This window comes from Diadema setosum, chromosome 2 (assembly GCF_964275005.1).
Source record: "Diadema setosum chromosome 2, eeDiaSeto1, whole genome shotgun sequence".
Classification (NCBI taxonomy): domain Eukaryota; kingdom Metazoa; phylum Echinodermata; class Echinoidea; order Diadematoida; family Diadematidae; genus Diadema; species Diadema setosum.
Genome location: NC_092686.1, coordinates 25,240,943 through 25,258,065, shown reverse-complemented (window position 1 = coordinate 25,258,065; position 17,123 = coordinate 25,240,943). Strand labels below are relative to the sequence as shown.

Sequence of the window (17,123 nt, the reverse complement as noted above, 5' to 3'; positions counted from 1 at the left end):
ACTGCATTCAGAATTGGCTGTTTGCTGCCAGTGTATGCGATGTGTGCCATGTTTTTACACAGTGGAAATTTACATAATCCATGGACAGGATTTAAATGTCCTCTGTGAATTCCGGCCAATGTGATACATCCAGCTTAAAAGAGAAAATAATGGCTAAACCTAGCACTGCACCTTGCATAGACAGCTGTCTGGCGCAAGGTGCAGTGATAATCATGTTATCGCTTCATACATGTAGGTAGAGAGCATAGGGTCATTTCTCTTCTATGCCTTCTCTTCAGCCAGCCAAGGAGTGCTATGACCACTAACCTTGTTCTCATTTGCCCTGCTCTGAGGCTAGTGGAATACACATCCTGTGTACTCAATCCCTTCCTCATGACAAACTTGCCCTGTCATGCCAGGGAGAGAAAAAGAGCAAGACGATTGAGCTTATTGGCCTATTAAATTTCTGCAACTCATATGTTGAGATGGCCCCTAGGACATTTCGAGCAAAGGCTGGTGAAGGTTGCAGGGGCATGTTTTGATTATGATTGATCAAGTATGAATGCTTGAGGTTTTGATGCAGTGCCCTGAACGTGATAATCAAGAAGTCCAACTAATCCATTGGCTGGATGTTTTGCCATATGGGCACAGCCATATACAGCACAAGTTATTAACAAATTTTTCCAATACTAAAAAAGTAATGAGAATGAATAGTGAAAATCTAAACTATTTGTAGTCAATGAAAATTAAAAGAAGTCCTTCAAACAAGGATAAACTAAGTGTATAATTTTGAATTAACTTCAACATAGCTTTTACAGGAGCAGTATAAAGCCCTTTGAAAATATAAGGACAAAGGATTTGTCATCATAATGAGAATTAAACAAGATCAACGAAAGTAAATTAAATTTTGTTATTGCTTTGCTCATAATATCATGTTGGACTGATAAAACGTTCTCGTTGTTTCTTCTACCTCAAGGCAAGTATGAATAACAGGATATTTATGCAAAAGACGTCCTAGCTGTGGTGAACTCTTTTCTGAGCATTCATCTGCACAAGGAAATTCTTAATCTGTGGATATTTGTCACATGAAATACAGCAGTTTCTAATTGAACCAGGAAGGGCCATAGTGTAGGGAAGGACACAATTCTATTAGATCTAACGAGCTGTACAGTTCTCCTAGAAAAATAATCACCCGATTCAATGCCATTTGAAGGCTGCATTGTCGCCCATTTTCCGGCAAAGATGCGTATGTTGGAGAAGGGTACATTCCTGCTCATCCAGCTTTTTGCATGAACATCTGCCGTCAGGCCAGACGTGATGCAAGACAATCGTTCCCCTCAGAATATTGTATCCCCCGGCAACCCACTAGCCTTTTACATTTTCTCAGCTGTGTGGCTGATGTGGAGACACTGTAGGCTGGAAATAATTGCCTTGGATATATGCTACCTGCTATGCATCTGCAGCTTATGGAAGGTCCTCTAATTCTAATGTGGCCGTATTTCATACATTGTTTAACAAGCTCTCTGTCTCTCTATCTCTCTCCATATCTCTCTGTGTCACTCCTTCTCTGTGCTTACCACAAGAAGATGTGAAACTCCTCAATGTATAGACCAATGCAGGGTATAATATTCTGTTTATACCAAGAAAAGATATTTTGTTTTGAGGACTTCTTGTTCTGATATGAAAGGGAAAAATCAAGCTGGTTAATAGAGTGGCTGTGGGGATTTCCAGAAGAGGATTTCAATCTTCTTTTCTAACTGTCCTTTGTTCCAGTCTTTTGTTGTTGTTTTTTTCAAACCGTGAGACTTGTTTTTTACCCAAAATATGCAGTTTCCCTTCTTGATAGACAATAAATACTTTGTGCTATTTGTAATACTGTAAAAGTGGAAACTTTTGTGCAAGTAATTCCTCGTGATCGGCTGGTTAAGATTAATTTCACATGTTTTTAATTTCATGGACGGTCACAACATTTGAGCATTTGAACTGTTGAGGGTTTCAGCAGCACTTACTACACTAAAAGATACACTGTAACAGGTCCTCCATACGTCAGCAATTTCACTCATACTGAAGGACTAGCAAATGTGAAGAAAACTACAAGTAACATAGCAGTTGTAATCCTACAATATAACTACCTTGAAATCAAAGCTGTAGAATAATATGACATAAAACAAGCAATATATTTGCACACTTTACTTTCTTGCTACAGCTTCATGTTGCACAAAATATGCAAAAATGTCCAATTTTACAGTAATGCTGCTCTTTTGATGGGGTGTGCCAGAGTGCTTTCACAATATGTAGCACATTAATTATGGTGCCTTGGCTGAGCGGGCATTCAGAAACAATAGATAAATGTTGTATTGTCTTGCCTATCCCACTGGAAGGCTAGATGCAGCCATATGTTCAGCAGTCATTGACCGCAGGTTTCCAAGCCCATTTTGTCAGTGAAAGACAGGATGAGTGCAGTTGCAAATGCTAGGATGGCCTGAAACAATACTGAAAGTTTTTCCTGTGCTTCTTTTTTTTTCTGTCATGAGATGTTGCTGTTTATGGACTACAATTACGAACGATACTTCTGTCAAGTTCCACTAAATTGTTCTGAAAACTAAACAGCAAAGGTTGAACTTGTAACAGTGCATTTGAATTAATAGGGAAAAAGTGAATTTTCATGCATGTGACATTTACATTCCTTTTTTCCCCCAGTGTATTCTATAGCACACGTTGCAATTTTAGCTTAGCTTGAGTTGTTTCTTCTTGAGAAAATACTTTCCCCACCCACTTCCTTGTGTGGTGAGCGCATTATGGTGTAGGGAAGTCACTGGGATTTTCCCTATCTTCTTGGAGAAGTATGCATACATAATGAAGCAATTCATGCATATTTAGTGCTCATATTAAGAATCAAAACTCCTGATACCGTAGTGAATACAGAATTTCCACCTTTGCAATTGATTCTGGTGTTTCATCAAGCAATAAGCAATTGTTTGCAGTCTTATTGTATCAAATTCAAATTGATTTTCAGTGGCGAACTTCATTCACGGGAGAAACAACATTTGCTCTTGCGGCAGTATCTACAGTCTTTTTCTCCGAGGACTTACGGTTAGGGTTAGGGTTGTGATAGGGTGTTCAGGTTTAGTTTGATGTGCTGATTAGGATTAGGGTTAGGGCTATGTTTGTGGGTAGAATATATGTTTGGTGTAGATTCAGAATTTCATGGGAGCATTTGTCGCAGGAGTTAACTGTGATGGAACCCATTTACCCCTCCCCCAAGTACATATTCTTGGGTGACTAAAAATGATCTTCAGCGACAAAATGCAGCATTGATTGCATGTATTTGCATGTAGATCAACTATGAAAATGTAAGTAATAAATGTTAGACCAGGTACATGTCTGGGATAAAAAGGCGCAAAAAGAGAGAGAAAAAAAAAAAGAAAGAAAGAAAAGAAACATGCTCGGCAGGTTAGTGACACCAAAGCGGTGGCGAAGTGCATTTTCAATAATTACTCCAACACCTCACAATACCTTCATAATGCAAGCTGTTCCACTTCTCCCAATGCAAGATCTCACATGGCCATCAGTGGTAATTGGTTACAACAGATGTCCCAGTAACTTACACCTTTATAGCTCCGGGGCCATTTTGCAGTTTGGAATCATTAAACACTGAATGTTAGGGAAAGCAGGTTGATGGCTCCATGTGACACACCCAGAGCATGGGGTGGGGGAGGGGTTGAGAAGAGGGATCAAGTTCTGCGAATGTTCAATATAGCTTTCATATTTTGTATATTTGAGGTTATCATGTCAGTTTTATGAAAATCTTAGTATGAAAGGTCCATTGATATGAAATATAAATGATTCTTTTGTTTTTCTCATCCTGCCTTAGTTCCACACCTACAGTGTATCAGTACATTTCTTAGACCACGATGCGATGGAAATGCTGAAGATTTAACATGAAAATTTTCTATTTCTGTATATAATATAATTTTGAAAAGCTGATGTCAGGTTGTGTAAACAGGGGACCAAGTAAAATGCAGCTCAAGCCATTGCAAGGCATACGTATAAATGCTCCATGTATTGGTCGTGAGCCAGCCGTGAGAAGCCAGCCCTATATATGTCACCTTGCATTTTTCAAAAGAATTTACAAGTGATCACAGAATTGTGTGTATTCATCATCACCTCGCTTGCCACACCCCGCGCCTATTCAGCCCCATGGGCCACTTGGATGTACAACATACAAGGGTGCAACAGATTTATCACCTACGTCTATGCACATAATCACCTGTAGTTTCAAGATCTGTGCAGACCTGCGAGCTTCAGTTTTAGAGAATGTGTTTTGATGGAGGTAGATGAGGATGCAATAGGATCTTGTAACTGTGATGAGCACCACTGATTTTGGTGTTATTATTTGGTCATGGGGGGGGGGGGGGAAGTAGCAGCATACATATATGCAATGAACCAGTCTCTTATGCACTGGATGGCAGTATGGATTGGGGACTGGCGAGTGAAGCAAAATGTGGATGAGAAGTAGATGCATCATGGCCCTCACATGCCGCAGAACATGAGCGCGTTTACAGCAGAGAGGGCCTCCCAGTCGCCCCTTGCTCAGACATCTGCCCCTTGAGAGATGTGTCTGGCATCTGTAATGAGACACTGATAGGTACAAACCGTGTGTAGTTACATGCTCCCTCCCTCCCAGCAGACATGATGGATGCTTTAAAGGGGATTGTTTAAAGGGTGATTTGCATTTGAGAAATCTCAGCTGCATGTGCCTATGTGCTACCATTGTCTCCGATAATGTTTATTTTATCAAAGTAAAAACCCTGTTAAATATGTGCAATGTATGTACATGTATAATGATATTATCAGTAGATGCTTTGCCAAAGTAAAAAAATATGTGAGTAACTGGATTTACAATCATCAAGTTGACTTATAGAATAAGAATTAATAACTTGTGAAACATTTGGCAGCATTTTAGTATTGGTACATCATACATATTTTGATAATGTCAGTTTTATTTTCAAAACTTCATAGGTTGAACAGTGTCTGTCGGTATGTATCAGCTGACAGAATACAACCCAGCTGCAAAATATATGGCATGTACACTTGTAGGCCTATTCAGAACATTCTTGTCTCTTCTCTTTTTTCCCTCCACTTGTCTCAATCCTTTTAGCCAGATTATCAATAGGTAGGCCTACTTGGTAAAGCTTTGATAGTATGATAATGACAATGCTGTATTAAGGGAGAACACTGCCCGCAAATGTATACTGAAGACGCTCCCCTGGGCAAATAAGAACACAATATGTCATTAGAAGCAAACAACGTATATTGAGACAGGAGTAACAAATGTGTTAAAATCAATCTCTTGAACTAGAGAGAGGAACAATTCCTCAAGGGTATCATCTAAATGATGAAGCCAGTTGCTGCTAAAGAAGTCTGAACCTGTAACATTCTGTAACACTGCTTGTATAAGTTGAAGCTGGCACCTTGTTGTTGGATGCACATGTTGACATGGCATTATTTAAATACGCCAGTCCGCCAATCAAAGTCTTTCTTGCCAAGTCCCTCCTCCACATTATTTTATTACAGACATTACATTTCAGGAGTGCTATTAAAGTAGTTGAGGATGCTTTCTTTTGAATGTGCAGGTAACAGCATGACGTTGTAAGGCATAGTCACTGCACACTTCTACCTTCACTTTTCCACCTTCACTTTAGTACCACTGCCAGTAACCCTCAAGTGCATAATAAACACAGGTACCCACTTCAGATTTTAATGACTCTCCGACATTGAGAAAACCAACTCTGACTTGTAACTGATGGTTCTACAGTAGGTCTAGCTAATGCATGAAGTGGCATTCTTGTTTTATTGTGGAATAAGTTGGGAGCTGTTATTGTTTCATAATGGGATGATAGCTGTTTTTATTCCTGTGATTATAGCAAGGAGTTTTGAAGCTCCTTGATTATAGCAAGCATGGAGATACACTGTAAGCTGTTAAAATAACATCTCATAGGGAAATATTGCGACTTGACAGGGGAAAAAAGCAGGAGAGGAATAGAGGGGAAAAAAGAGGAGAAAAACAGAAATGCAAGCTTTGAACAGCCAAGAGGTGGATGTGGATACGAAGGTGGATTGATACATGAATTATGTGCCACTGCACATTATTGTGTGTGTGTGTGTGTGTGTGTGTGTGTGTGTGTGTGTGTGAGACGTGTCTCCTGCTGCATGGATGCCCACTGCATTGCTCGTACAGTAGGTGACAGACGGACCACAGCCGGGCCGCGGCACGCTTTGACAGGTGCTGATTCATGCAGGAGGGATGCGCCCCGATGGCCAGGAGAGAACGAGTTGTGCCATTTGATGTGATATTTCTCGATTGTAATGTGACATTGACAGCGAACCTCCCATAAGTAGGTGAGATTTACGGCGTGCTTCCACCGGATACCTTGCTGACTCTCTCTCTCGCGACTCTCTATTTGTGTAGGATGGCAGTACAACCCATCCTCCCACCATCCGTGGGAAACTAGCACTTGATGAATGGTTCTGTGATATTCAATCTCCCTCGCTTATTTCCTCTTACTAACCCCCCTTGACGCAACAGTGTTTTGATTGGTATTGTTTTAATTCTAATTGATGACATTAGCATACAATGCTGTGACGTCGTTGGTGTACGTTGTCAACCTGCCGCATGTAGGTAGGCTGATAAGTTGTTGTATCCATGGGGCGGTGCTTGAAGTGGTTCGAGGTGGATTTGTGTCTGGAATAATATATGCATAATGTGATGTATATGTTAATACTCAGTTCACCTGTAATCTGTATATTCTTTTTGTGTCATGAGCATGACAAGTCCTGTTTTGATATATGTGAATATATTTTGCATAATCCAGGTATGGATACCCCACTTTTACTCCTTTACGATTACTTGTCGAAGCCCTTAGTAGTATAAACAGTTGCAGTTGAATGTGAGTTTATGTCAATAGCTCTGTGGCTAACCAAGTGTTGTATAAACTGGCAGTCATCTGCAGCTTGCAATTACATGGGCCCCCAAAAGATCTTAAATAGTTTTGGCAAGATGAATCCTTTTATTCATATTGTAAAGTGAGTGAATTCAGTGTGTTTACACTGATATGTACATACTCTGTATATATGCATGGACTTAAGTTTCCTTGCATTAACCAACAAAGTTTATGCATGAAACTTACTGTGAGTCTGTTGTTGCTCCCCTGTGTATCTTTCTTTTTGTGTCTTGACTGTGATGTCCGTGTGCAACCTGACACTAAACCCAAACACCGAACACCAAACACCGACACCCAACTCTCTCATGTCGCTGTGTACGATGGTATAGAGTGGTACATACACTAAGCAGCTTCAACCTCTACCGAGATGCGTTAGAGGAGCCGGAGGAGTGTTGCGACGACCTCTCTGACGCAATCTCTGACCCCACCACACAGTAAGTCACATGACCATCACGCTGCTCAAGATTCTCACACACATTGACAGCCACGTACTTTCTCAAATTTTTTTCTCTCGCAACAACAAGAGAATATTCCCAAGATTCAGTGAAAGCAAGGGGGGGGGGGGAAGGAGGGGAAGTGGAACAGATCTTGAAAAACTTCAGTAAACTCAGTACCATTGGAATGTTGTGCCTTATTTCATCTAAGATGTCATTCAACTGGCACCTACACAGAATCTTCCAGGTCAAATGATGGTAGGGTTGACAAAATCAGTGTTACATTTCAATCTCAGAACTTATCAATTTTGTATCATATGTATAAAATATGAAATATTTCTTATGACTTTTCACAGTATGTCAAGAGTGTACATTTAATGTTGTTGCTTCCATGAACCTCCATAAAAAGGGAGAAAATGCCAAGTATACCACCTCCCAAATTCTGAATAGCACGTAATTGTTTTCATATGAATTCCTGTGGAAGCACCATCATTTCATGGAACCAAAGGGCTAGTTGGGAGGTGAACAATGGGCACTTGTGTGAAACTTTACTCAAAGCATCTTTCAGCTTTCATGGCAGAAATCATTTACTGATCTGATACTTTTGCAGATCTCGTGATCCAATTATTTAGAGCACTCCTGTTAGTAGTGAATTATCTCTGTATTTTGATACTGAATGTGATTGCCTCAAAGAGAGGCAAGGGGATATTATTTCTATGATCCATTAAGGAAATATGAGATTAGATATAAACTAGTCATGGCATGTGTACATGTAGCAGCCATACAGTATCACCACTCTTTATTTTTTTTTTCACTTTATTTTATTTTATTACACCTGTAGCCATTTGTGGAACAAGCAGATACATCGTAAATTGTATACAGCAATTACGTTAGTGTGCATCAATGTGTGCATGTCTACAGCAAGTACCAGTATGCAATTTTGTTTGTAGCATTATTATTGTTCGTCAGTGTATGAGGAAAACATTTGGTCCAGGTGCATTAGCAGAGTGATACATACACATGTACTTATCCTACTTGTGTACTCGTATGTGTGATTATTGTTTACATTTGATGTGTGCATTGATTTGTCTCATATAACTGTACATGTATCTGCATGGTTAATGGAACATGCCCTGAAGTACTTTTTGTTCATTGACATGTTGATGTGTTTGTAACAGATTGTGATTTTAAAATATGAAATTTGTTGATTCAGATTCTGAATACTTTGTGGGTAGTTTGCTGTGGATTTCAGTTTTGTGCAATTTAGAGTTTCCATAGGAATAGAAATATTGGCATGGATTAACTGAAAAGTGTAATAGCTTCTATGAAGCATTGCACACATAACGATTGGCTCACATTGAGGATAGGCTGGGAAAAGTTACAGTAAGACAACACTGATTGACTACAGATAATTGAATGTTGTAATTCAATCGAAGGAGTGATTGCCAGATCACTTTCAACAAGCCTACTTAGTCCAGTATTTTACTCATTGCATGATGAATGAGAATTGCCGTGAGAGCCTGGTAGTCTTATCATAAAACCATCCATTAGATTTATTTCCTTTTTGGAATTAAAAGAAAACAATGAAAATAAAAGGAAAAACGAAACAAATGCTGGCATGCATCGCACACCAACATGTGCATTGATTAGTTGGCATACTGTACTTGAAGAGAGGCATATTTCTGTGACATGCAGTGTGTGTTTGTGTATATGATAAGACTGTTCAGGCTTCTCAACACTTGGTATGACTCATGAATCAACACATCGTAAATATAGCTGAAATGTTGGCCAGACTCGGACCCTTGACAGTCAAAATGATGCCAAAAACAACTTTTGAGTCTTTGTGTCTGATGGTATGGTACCGTATTGTTCAAAATATGGGTAAAGTTAACAGAAAACAGCCTGTCATGGTTTACAAACAAACAGCCCATGCATGCACAGCATTGCATGCCAACCAGTTGTTGTTAGTCATACTCAAAATATTTGACTAAACGAAAACAAAAACAGAAACCAGAAACCCAAGGATACACACAAACACACACAAAAGAGGGATGAAATATCATTGGCCAGTTAATGCGTCATATGAATTCAGAGGGATTTTTTAAAAGAAGGCTAAATTGGCAGATGTACTGCCGGTCCTGCCTTTTAGTGTTGTTGTGACAGAGGAAGCTCTCATTCTTAGTTTAGGCTGTTTCGAGGATTCAGCGATGAATTATAGTTTTTCTATTAATGCCGGGAGATTCATATTCTGCACACCAGGCAAAGAAACTTCTGTTTAAGTACTATTGTAAGATGTGTGATGGACAGCAATTATGGCAGTCTCATGAGCTGTGCTGTGTGCAGCTGGTAAGGACTGCTAGTTAGGTGTCATTGAATTGATCATATTCTCATGGCTGTCCCCCTCCCCATTCCTCTCTGATAGAGTGTCGGTCAGCAGACGGACGTTTGGCGTAAGCAACGCCACCGTCCACGCCTGGTACGGCCATCCTACCCTGATTCGATCCATGTGGACCATGGCGGTCAACCAACACCAGTTCTACCTTGACCGCAAGCACAACAAGGTTAGTGCGGAGATCAGTGGGCAGAGATACACACACTGAAGTCATACAATTTAATTTACAACTCAAATTTCTGCTAGGAGCAGCTGTATAATTTTGTGTACATTACTTTTTTTTTAAATGAAACTGGCTGAATTTTGTGCACACTGGTGCATTCTAAAATTCAAATAATTCTTATTTCTAGATGATGGCACAATTTTGTTGCATGTTGTAAAAAAAAAAGTAATAAAAATGAACAAATAAACATTATGCAATTTGATTTAATTCAGTGAAAGACAACAATATACATGTACATGTACATATGATATGTCATGTATCTTTCCTAATTTGTATGATTATTAAAGTTACCCAGAAACAATGGAACAAAATCATGCTGTATACAGCTTATTATAATATTTTATAGATGTAGAATTACTGTTTAATACAGTTCATGTAGATCTTTGTGTATGTGTAACTCTTATTTATAGATGGTATTTCATGAGAAGGGATGCTAAACTAAGGTCTTCATATTCTACATAATATTTCATATATTATCAGGAGATATACAATTGTAGTTTGTTTGTAGCAGCGTTTTATATTTCACCTTCTACAATGACATTGTGATTACACTTGACACAATGCTCTCCAGTTAGATCAGAGATATCAATGTACTTTTGTGGGGCTATTTTCAGACATTTCTGTGACCCAGTTTATTCCTCACGAGAAATCCTATGCAACAGTCAACAGGATGATATTGAGTTCCAGTGTCTCAGAGGGGACGTGCAATACTAACAAAGGAAAGGAAGTTTATGAAATGTAGTAGGTCAAACCGCTGCTTGTGGCACTGGTGGTGTTGAATTGTTGTCATTATTGAACATCTTTTATCCATAAAACTATTGTCACCAATATTTATGTGTGGCCACGAAAATACATACACCAGTATTACAAGCAGCTATTCTAAATATGTTTACAATTACGTAGTGCTGTTATTCATGTTTGACTTGTCTGCACCAGTACCTACATTTGGCAGTGTGGCCGTGGGAAAACTTGGTGCCTCGTAATCATGCATTCACCCCGATCACAATGACCTTGCACGTCACGAGCCATTTTGTGGGCCAGTCTAATGGCCTAGCCACCTGCTGGGGGCTGAATATGCATCTGAGGGAGACAAAGTTGGGCAAACTTTTGAAAAGTTCCTTGGAGAAAAAAACATAGAGCAACATGCACATACAGTACAAACGAGAATGAAAGAAATGTTTTGTTTACCATTCATGAAAATTGTATTCATGTACTTACACACTGAAGTTTTGTTAAGCCTGAAGTTAGTCTCAAAACTTATTGACCTTTTTGGGTTTACAGAGGAAAGAAGAAAAATAATCCTGTAGACTAGATAACAAAAAGAATAGGAAGTCATTTTGCAAGTCTACTGTTTGATAAAGCGTAATGAGGTCATCTGCCAGCCTGTGACTTTTGTCATATTTATGTATGTCAAATATCCTAGCAAATCTCAATAAATGTCATCTTCTTGAGCTGATTTTCACTTGCCAATGCCAATTCAGTTGATTGCCAATATTCAAATAACACTTTTTTTTTTGCTTTCAAACACCATTGAAGTGGCCATTATACTATTATATGTAGTAGGTTTCCTTCTTATCCAAAAATGTGTAGGATTTTGAGGTCATAACAACACATAATTGAAGTAGCTGATTATCACATGACCAAATATTCTGCTGATCTCTTCTCCACTTACCTTCTTATTCCTCTTACCCCCTCCCCACATTCTCCTCATCACTGCTAATAGGATCGCTATGCCTCCATGCAGCGAAGCTTCACCCAAATCGCCCATGACCTCACCAAGAGCACCAACTCCCTGGCGTCCTCACAGACGTCAGATGTCAGCAGTGACCCCGGTCAGCAGACTGCCCCGGTCACGGCAGAGGAGACCCCAGAGCTTGGCACCGTCAAAGAGAAAGAGAGCAGTGAGTGGAAGAACACCCATTGTCATCAATTAGAGGAAGACATTGTACTTAATAGGTTCTAAGTCCTCATTGTTGTCGATGTCATGCCATATTCACTCATCACATGCAACACAATCTATCTCTTGTATTTCACACATCACACTGTCCAGCAATACTTTTCGGTAAAAAAGTGATTGAGATGGAAATGGTTATCAGATCATATCATTGGCAAAGGATATCTCAGAGATTGAAGGAGAATACAATAGTATACAAATATTCAATGTTTATGAGTGCGATGGTTCCATATATTACATGAGCGTGCAAGTGTAACTCGACGCAAAGCTTCGTTGAATAGAATGGTTAAACTTGCACCAAGTGTGATTATTGAACAGTCACACATATGATAAAACATTGAATATTTGTTTTATACAACACATGATGTTGGCCAGGTCTAGACAAAAAAAAAAAAAAAATTAAAATTAAAAATCTAACATTATGCCTATCTAGGAGGAGGACTAACAGTTAGGTCTAGATCTAGATCCAGCTCTAGGTCTTAAATGGGTGTGCATATGCATCAATGCTGTAGATACACAGTTCAGTGTGTGCTAGGATCTATTGCACAGTTGGCTGGCTTGATTTACTGTTCAATAGACGTCTATTGCACTGCCTTAAGAGTGAGCGTGGGATAGCTGATTCTTCTGAATGTCATGTGGCCCGCATATGATCCAATCAGATGGCAAGGATCTACAATACATGTGTTGTATAAAAATAAATGTCACATCTTGGGTTTTGATTCACAGCTCTAGGTGCATGTGTGGGATGATGTCATCTTCAGTGACAACGTATTCATGCCGAGATGTAGTTTGATTATAAAATCTGAAGTGTGAGAACAGTCTATCATGGCATAGAAACTGTAATATGCTTTTTGCGGCTTGTCATAATGAGTATAGTCTATCTCTTGCTGATAACACTAAACGTCACGCTTTGATGATACCTTCACATCGCTGTAATAGTGGTTAACTGTGGTTCTGCTCATTGCATTGCCACAGTAGAGCAGTTGTGATGTTATACATGAAATTACAGCCATATGTTCCACAGGGTTCAGGTTTCATGTTGTTATTCTATGTATGTGCAGTTTTGTTTGATATCACAATAGTTTTTAAGTAGAGTGTGGGTCCCCCCCCCCATCTCCTGACATAAATGTCAGTGACTGAGGCCTATTAGATCTACAAGCTATGTTTTTAATAGCATTGTAATAAAACACTCTTTATGCTCATCGCGGAGCATTGAAATTGTAGAGGCCTATCATGGAATTCTAAGTAGCAACTACAGATCTGCCCTCTGCCACAACATTGCAAGGTGCAGCCAAGGAAAATCTTCACAGGTTCCCTTTCTTTGCACAGATATGGTACTCATCTGCTGCTGTGTTGCAGTCCACTTGAGTCTGTTTTTATTCATCAGCTGTGGGAAATTCAGTTGGAATATCAGTAATGCAGATCCGCAGGAGCATTGCCTCTGTAGACATTAGGTGCTGTTAATACTGAATTCCTTCTATATGCTCAGTTCTGTGTTTGTTTGTTTGTTTTTTTGTCATCACACTCTTGTTGATATTCCACTCTAAACGTTTCTTTTCTTCCTCTCTTTCGTCCTTCTCATAACTTTTTTAAACATTAACTTGCCCCTTCTAATCACCATGTGTTTTCCATTCTGCTCAACAATTCTTCTTTGTTATCCATATTTTTCTTGTATTCTTTACATTCCTTCATTCTTCACCAAAATCATGGCCTTCTTTTCCCCCTTTAAAATTCTTTTTTTTTTTTCCATTTGAAATTCTCCCTCTCTTCTCATCTTTAATAACTAACCTCTAAAAATCTCGCTCCATCTGTGTTTCCTCCTTTCTCCTGTTCCAGGTGAGCGAGAGCTGCTGGCCATTGAGGGGGAAACGGCCAAGAAGGACATGGTGATGGCGCTGAGAGCGAGGAAGGCGGCCCTGGAGGACCGGCTGCGAGACCGTCTGGAGGAACTCAAGAAGATCTGCATCAATGAAGCGGTAAGTTAACCAAACTGGGGTCACAAATTCGAGTTGCGATCATGAAATCAAATTCTAATCCAGAGGTGAATTCCAGCAAGGATTTTTGCTCATGTGGGTTGACCTGTAAAACATGATTTGGGAGGCGGAGCTGTCATGATCTTCCAATCACTTTTGCTGATAAATTGCGTGGCACAAGTGTATCAGTAATTCATACTGTGGGTTGATGCATAGCTGTAGTGCAGCTAGAAAAATTTTAGAGTGTGTGCTAAACATGCAAGTTTGATTGACATTGCAAAAAGGAGTAACCGCACCTCTTTTTTGAAAACTTACAAAGATTTGTATTACAAATTTCGAAATACAGAGGGAAAAGTCCAATCTTACCTAACAAATTACAATCATCATTCCAGTCTTCGTTCTATTAATGATTTTTTCTCTTGTGTTTAACTGCTCCTAGACTCACTTCCAGTACCTCCTTTTTCACTTGGTCATGCATTACCTTGTGACCCCTCCCCCTCTATTGGGATGATGCCAAGGATGATGCTTTGATTACGCATCATGTCAAGTGCTAACGAGTCAGCAACACTTGACAATTTGTCGTTTAGATCCCTTGCAAGACTCAACTTTCGATGTTTTTTAGTGCATCAGCAAGATTGGTCAGAATATACTTGTATTTAGGTTAAGTCAACAAATACAAGTTAGCAGTGAGATTTCAAGCATGGGCAACACATGCTATAATCTGTGCATGATTCACACTGAATTCCCCTTTACCAGTTGTTTTTAGAATGGTTTATCATACGTTGAATGTGAAAAGATAGAGTATTGATTGTTTTAGTGCACATAATTATTCTGATACTGGGATTTAGCTTGATAACAATTTACACCTACATAATGTACACTTTATAAATTAACAGCACAAGCTATTGGATTTCTTTTTCGTTTTGGTCATGGAGCAAATACAGCAATTTTCTCCTGACAATGTTTCTCAGTATTGAACCGATTTTTTTTTCCTTTTTTTTTAAAGGATAAGATGTATACTTCGTTGATGATATGGGTATAACTGAGTGGACACATATGTTTAGTATTACATGTGTTGCATTGTTGTATGTGCCAATACAGGCACTGAAACTGTGTTACTTTTCCATTTAATCATGTGTCACTTTTCAATTTGATGTGTCGAAGAGGTTCATCTTTGTCATTTGCTTTGTTAGATTGTATGATTCTCTTAGTTCAAGAGAACTAGACATTGACATCTTAATGGCTTGCTTCAGGGTGAGGATTTTTCCATGCCTACATACATGACATTCGCACATATGTGTCATACCTAGTCAACCTTCTCTTAGAAAGGAAAAATAATTAAGCACTTCTTCCCTCCAGCGCTATAACATGCTGCACACACACTCCACTTCATTATTCTAATGGAGAAGTAATCCTAACCGAAAGTGACAATGATGGGTAATCAATTGTGCACTCCCCTAGGAACTGACGGGCGAGCTGCCGCTGGAGTACCCGAGGCGGCCGGGAGAACCGATGCCAAAGATCAAGAAGCGCGTCGCCACGGCGTTCACTCTGTCGACCAGAGTCGTCAATGCCGTGGACAAGACCTGCTCGGAGGTAAGCGAAACGGCGTCAGCAATTATATCGTCATACATGCTCTCTCAGGTTGCAGGAGGAGAGAATATCATGAAAAATGGGTTTCCTCCAAGGTTTCAATGTTCAGTCTTCTGTAGAATGACTTGAGGCAGAGCATGAATAATAATTGTCTCCAAGGATGTCACATGTGACACTTTCATTCTTTGTTCATTAGGTACCATTTTACCTGTTTGTTTGAATAGGAAGGATGTGATTCCATGTGAGCTGCTTTCACTTTTTATGCCTCCGCCACGAAGTGGTGCCGGAGGCATTATTTTTCTTTCTTTTTTTTTGACAGTGATGACGATGATGGTACTGAACATTGTAGTTCACATTTGTCTTCCAGAATTCTTCAATTTATGTAACATTAACTAGCATTTGAAATGAGATTAACACGCAATATTTGCAGGGATAAATATGAAGAATATATCTCTCAGAAAATGAGATATTGCTTTAGTTGAAGCAATTTTCACTTCACATTATCCTTTTATTGTCATGTTATGTCTTGAAATAAAGTTGCAGAGTTGGAGAGTTGTCATGTAACGTTATTTATTATGATGTGATTCTTTGCTCAACCCCAGAATATTGTACATCTGATACAATCTGTCTCACTATCATCAATTCATAAAATATACATGTAGCTGGGCAAAAACATATAAATTTTGTAAAGATCTTGTATGTATTATTGAAAGATAAAGAGAACAGAGTGTGAAATTTGTCCTGATGACAGTATTGCAATTTTCTGAAGTGTCATTTTAGTGTTAAGTTGTCAGGAATGACAAAGAATTGTGAAAACTGAATAGATATGCATGAACAAAATGTTTTGATATATTTCATTGACATTGCAGATGTATTCATGTTCGAGAAAGTACAACTTCTTGGTGAAATTCACAATTTTGCGTTGGAGTGTGGCTGAGTAATGAGGAGGGAAGAATTCACCCTCTCCGTAGATTTGAATGGTGAAAGACTAAACAATAGCAAAAAGAACAACAAAAACAACAACAATGAGAGTCTCAGTCTCTTCAGGCTTACCTGTATGGAAAAGAACTCAAACTACTCTGTCATCTTTAATACTCATAAGGAAAAGCACAGTGTGTTCTTCAATGAACACTGCTGCTGTCTCTGATCTCCTGGCGGTAGTCTTCATTGACTCATTTGCTCCTTCATTACAGGAGACCCAGCACCTGAACCAGCTGGAGAGTGAGCTGGAGATCCAGTCCAAGATCACCATCGCTGCCAGGAAGCTGGCCGATGACCCCACCATCAGCAAGAAGGTGCGCAAGACCCGTCGGGAGTCCTACAAGCGCTCGGCGCAGAAGGTACGGCTGCTTCTTCCCCCATTTGAGCTGCGGGTTGGGTGCCCTGCTTGCAAAATGCACCATAGTGTCATTCACTGATGGCAATGTCAAAACATATGTTGGCCTGTCGATCCACAGTGTTGCACACCATACCTATTTCTTGTTTGCAGAGTGTTGTGGAATGACATTACAGTACAAATCTCCTTAGCCCTTCTATGCATATACATTTTACAATGTATGTAGAAACCACAT

At 39.4% G+C, this 17,123-nt stretch overlaps 1 protein-coding gene across 1 annotated transcript in view; it reads left to right on the top strand.

Moving 5' to 3' along the window:
- Nucleotides 1-17,123, top strand: part of LOC140241201 (uncharacterized) — a 141,403-nt gene that overhangs the window by 111,937 nt on the left and 12,343 nt on the right. Inside the window, 6 exon segments of the mRNA XM_072320960.1 lie at nt 7,313-7,417; nt 9,840-9,978; nt 11,756-11,933; nt 13,823-13,962; nt 15,421-15,555; nt 16,746-16,892. Coding sequence (XP_072177061.1) covers nt 7,313-7,417; nt 9,840-9,978; nt 11,756-11,933; nt 13,823-13,962; nt 15,421-15,555; nt 16,746-16,892 — 844 coding nt within the window.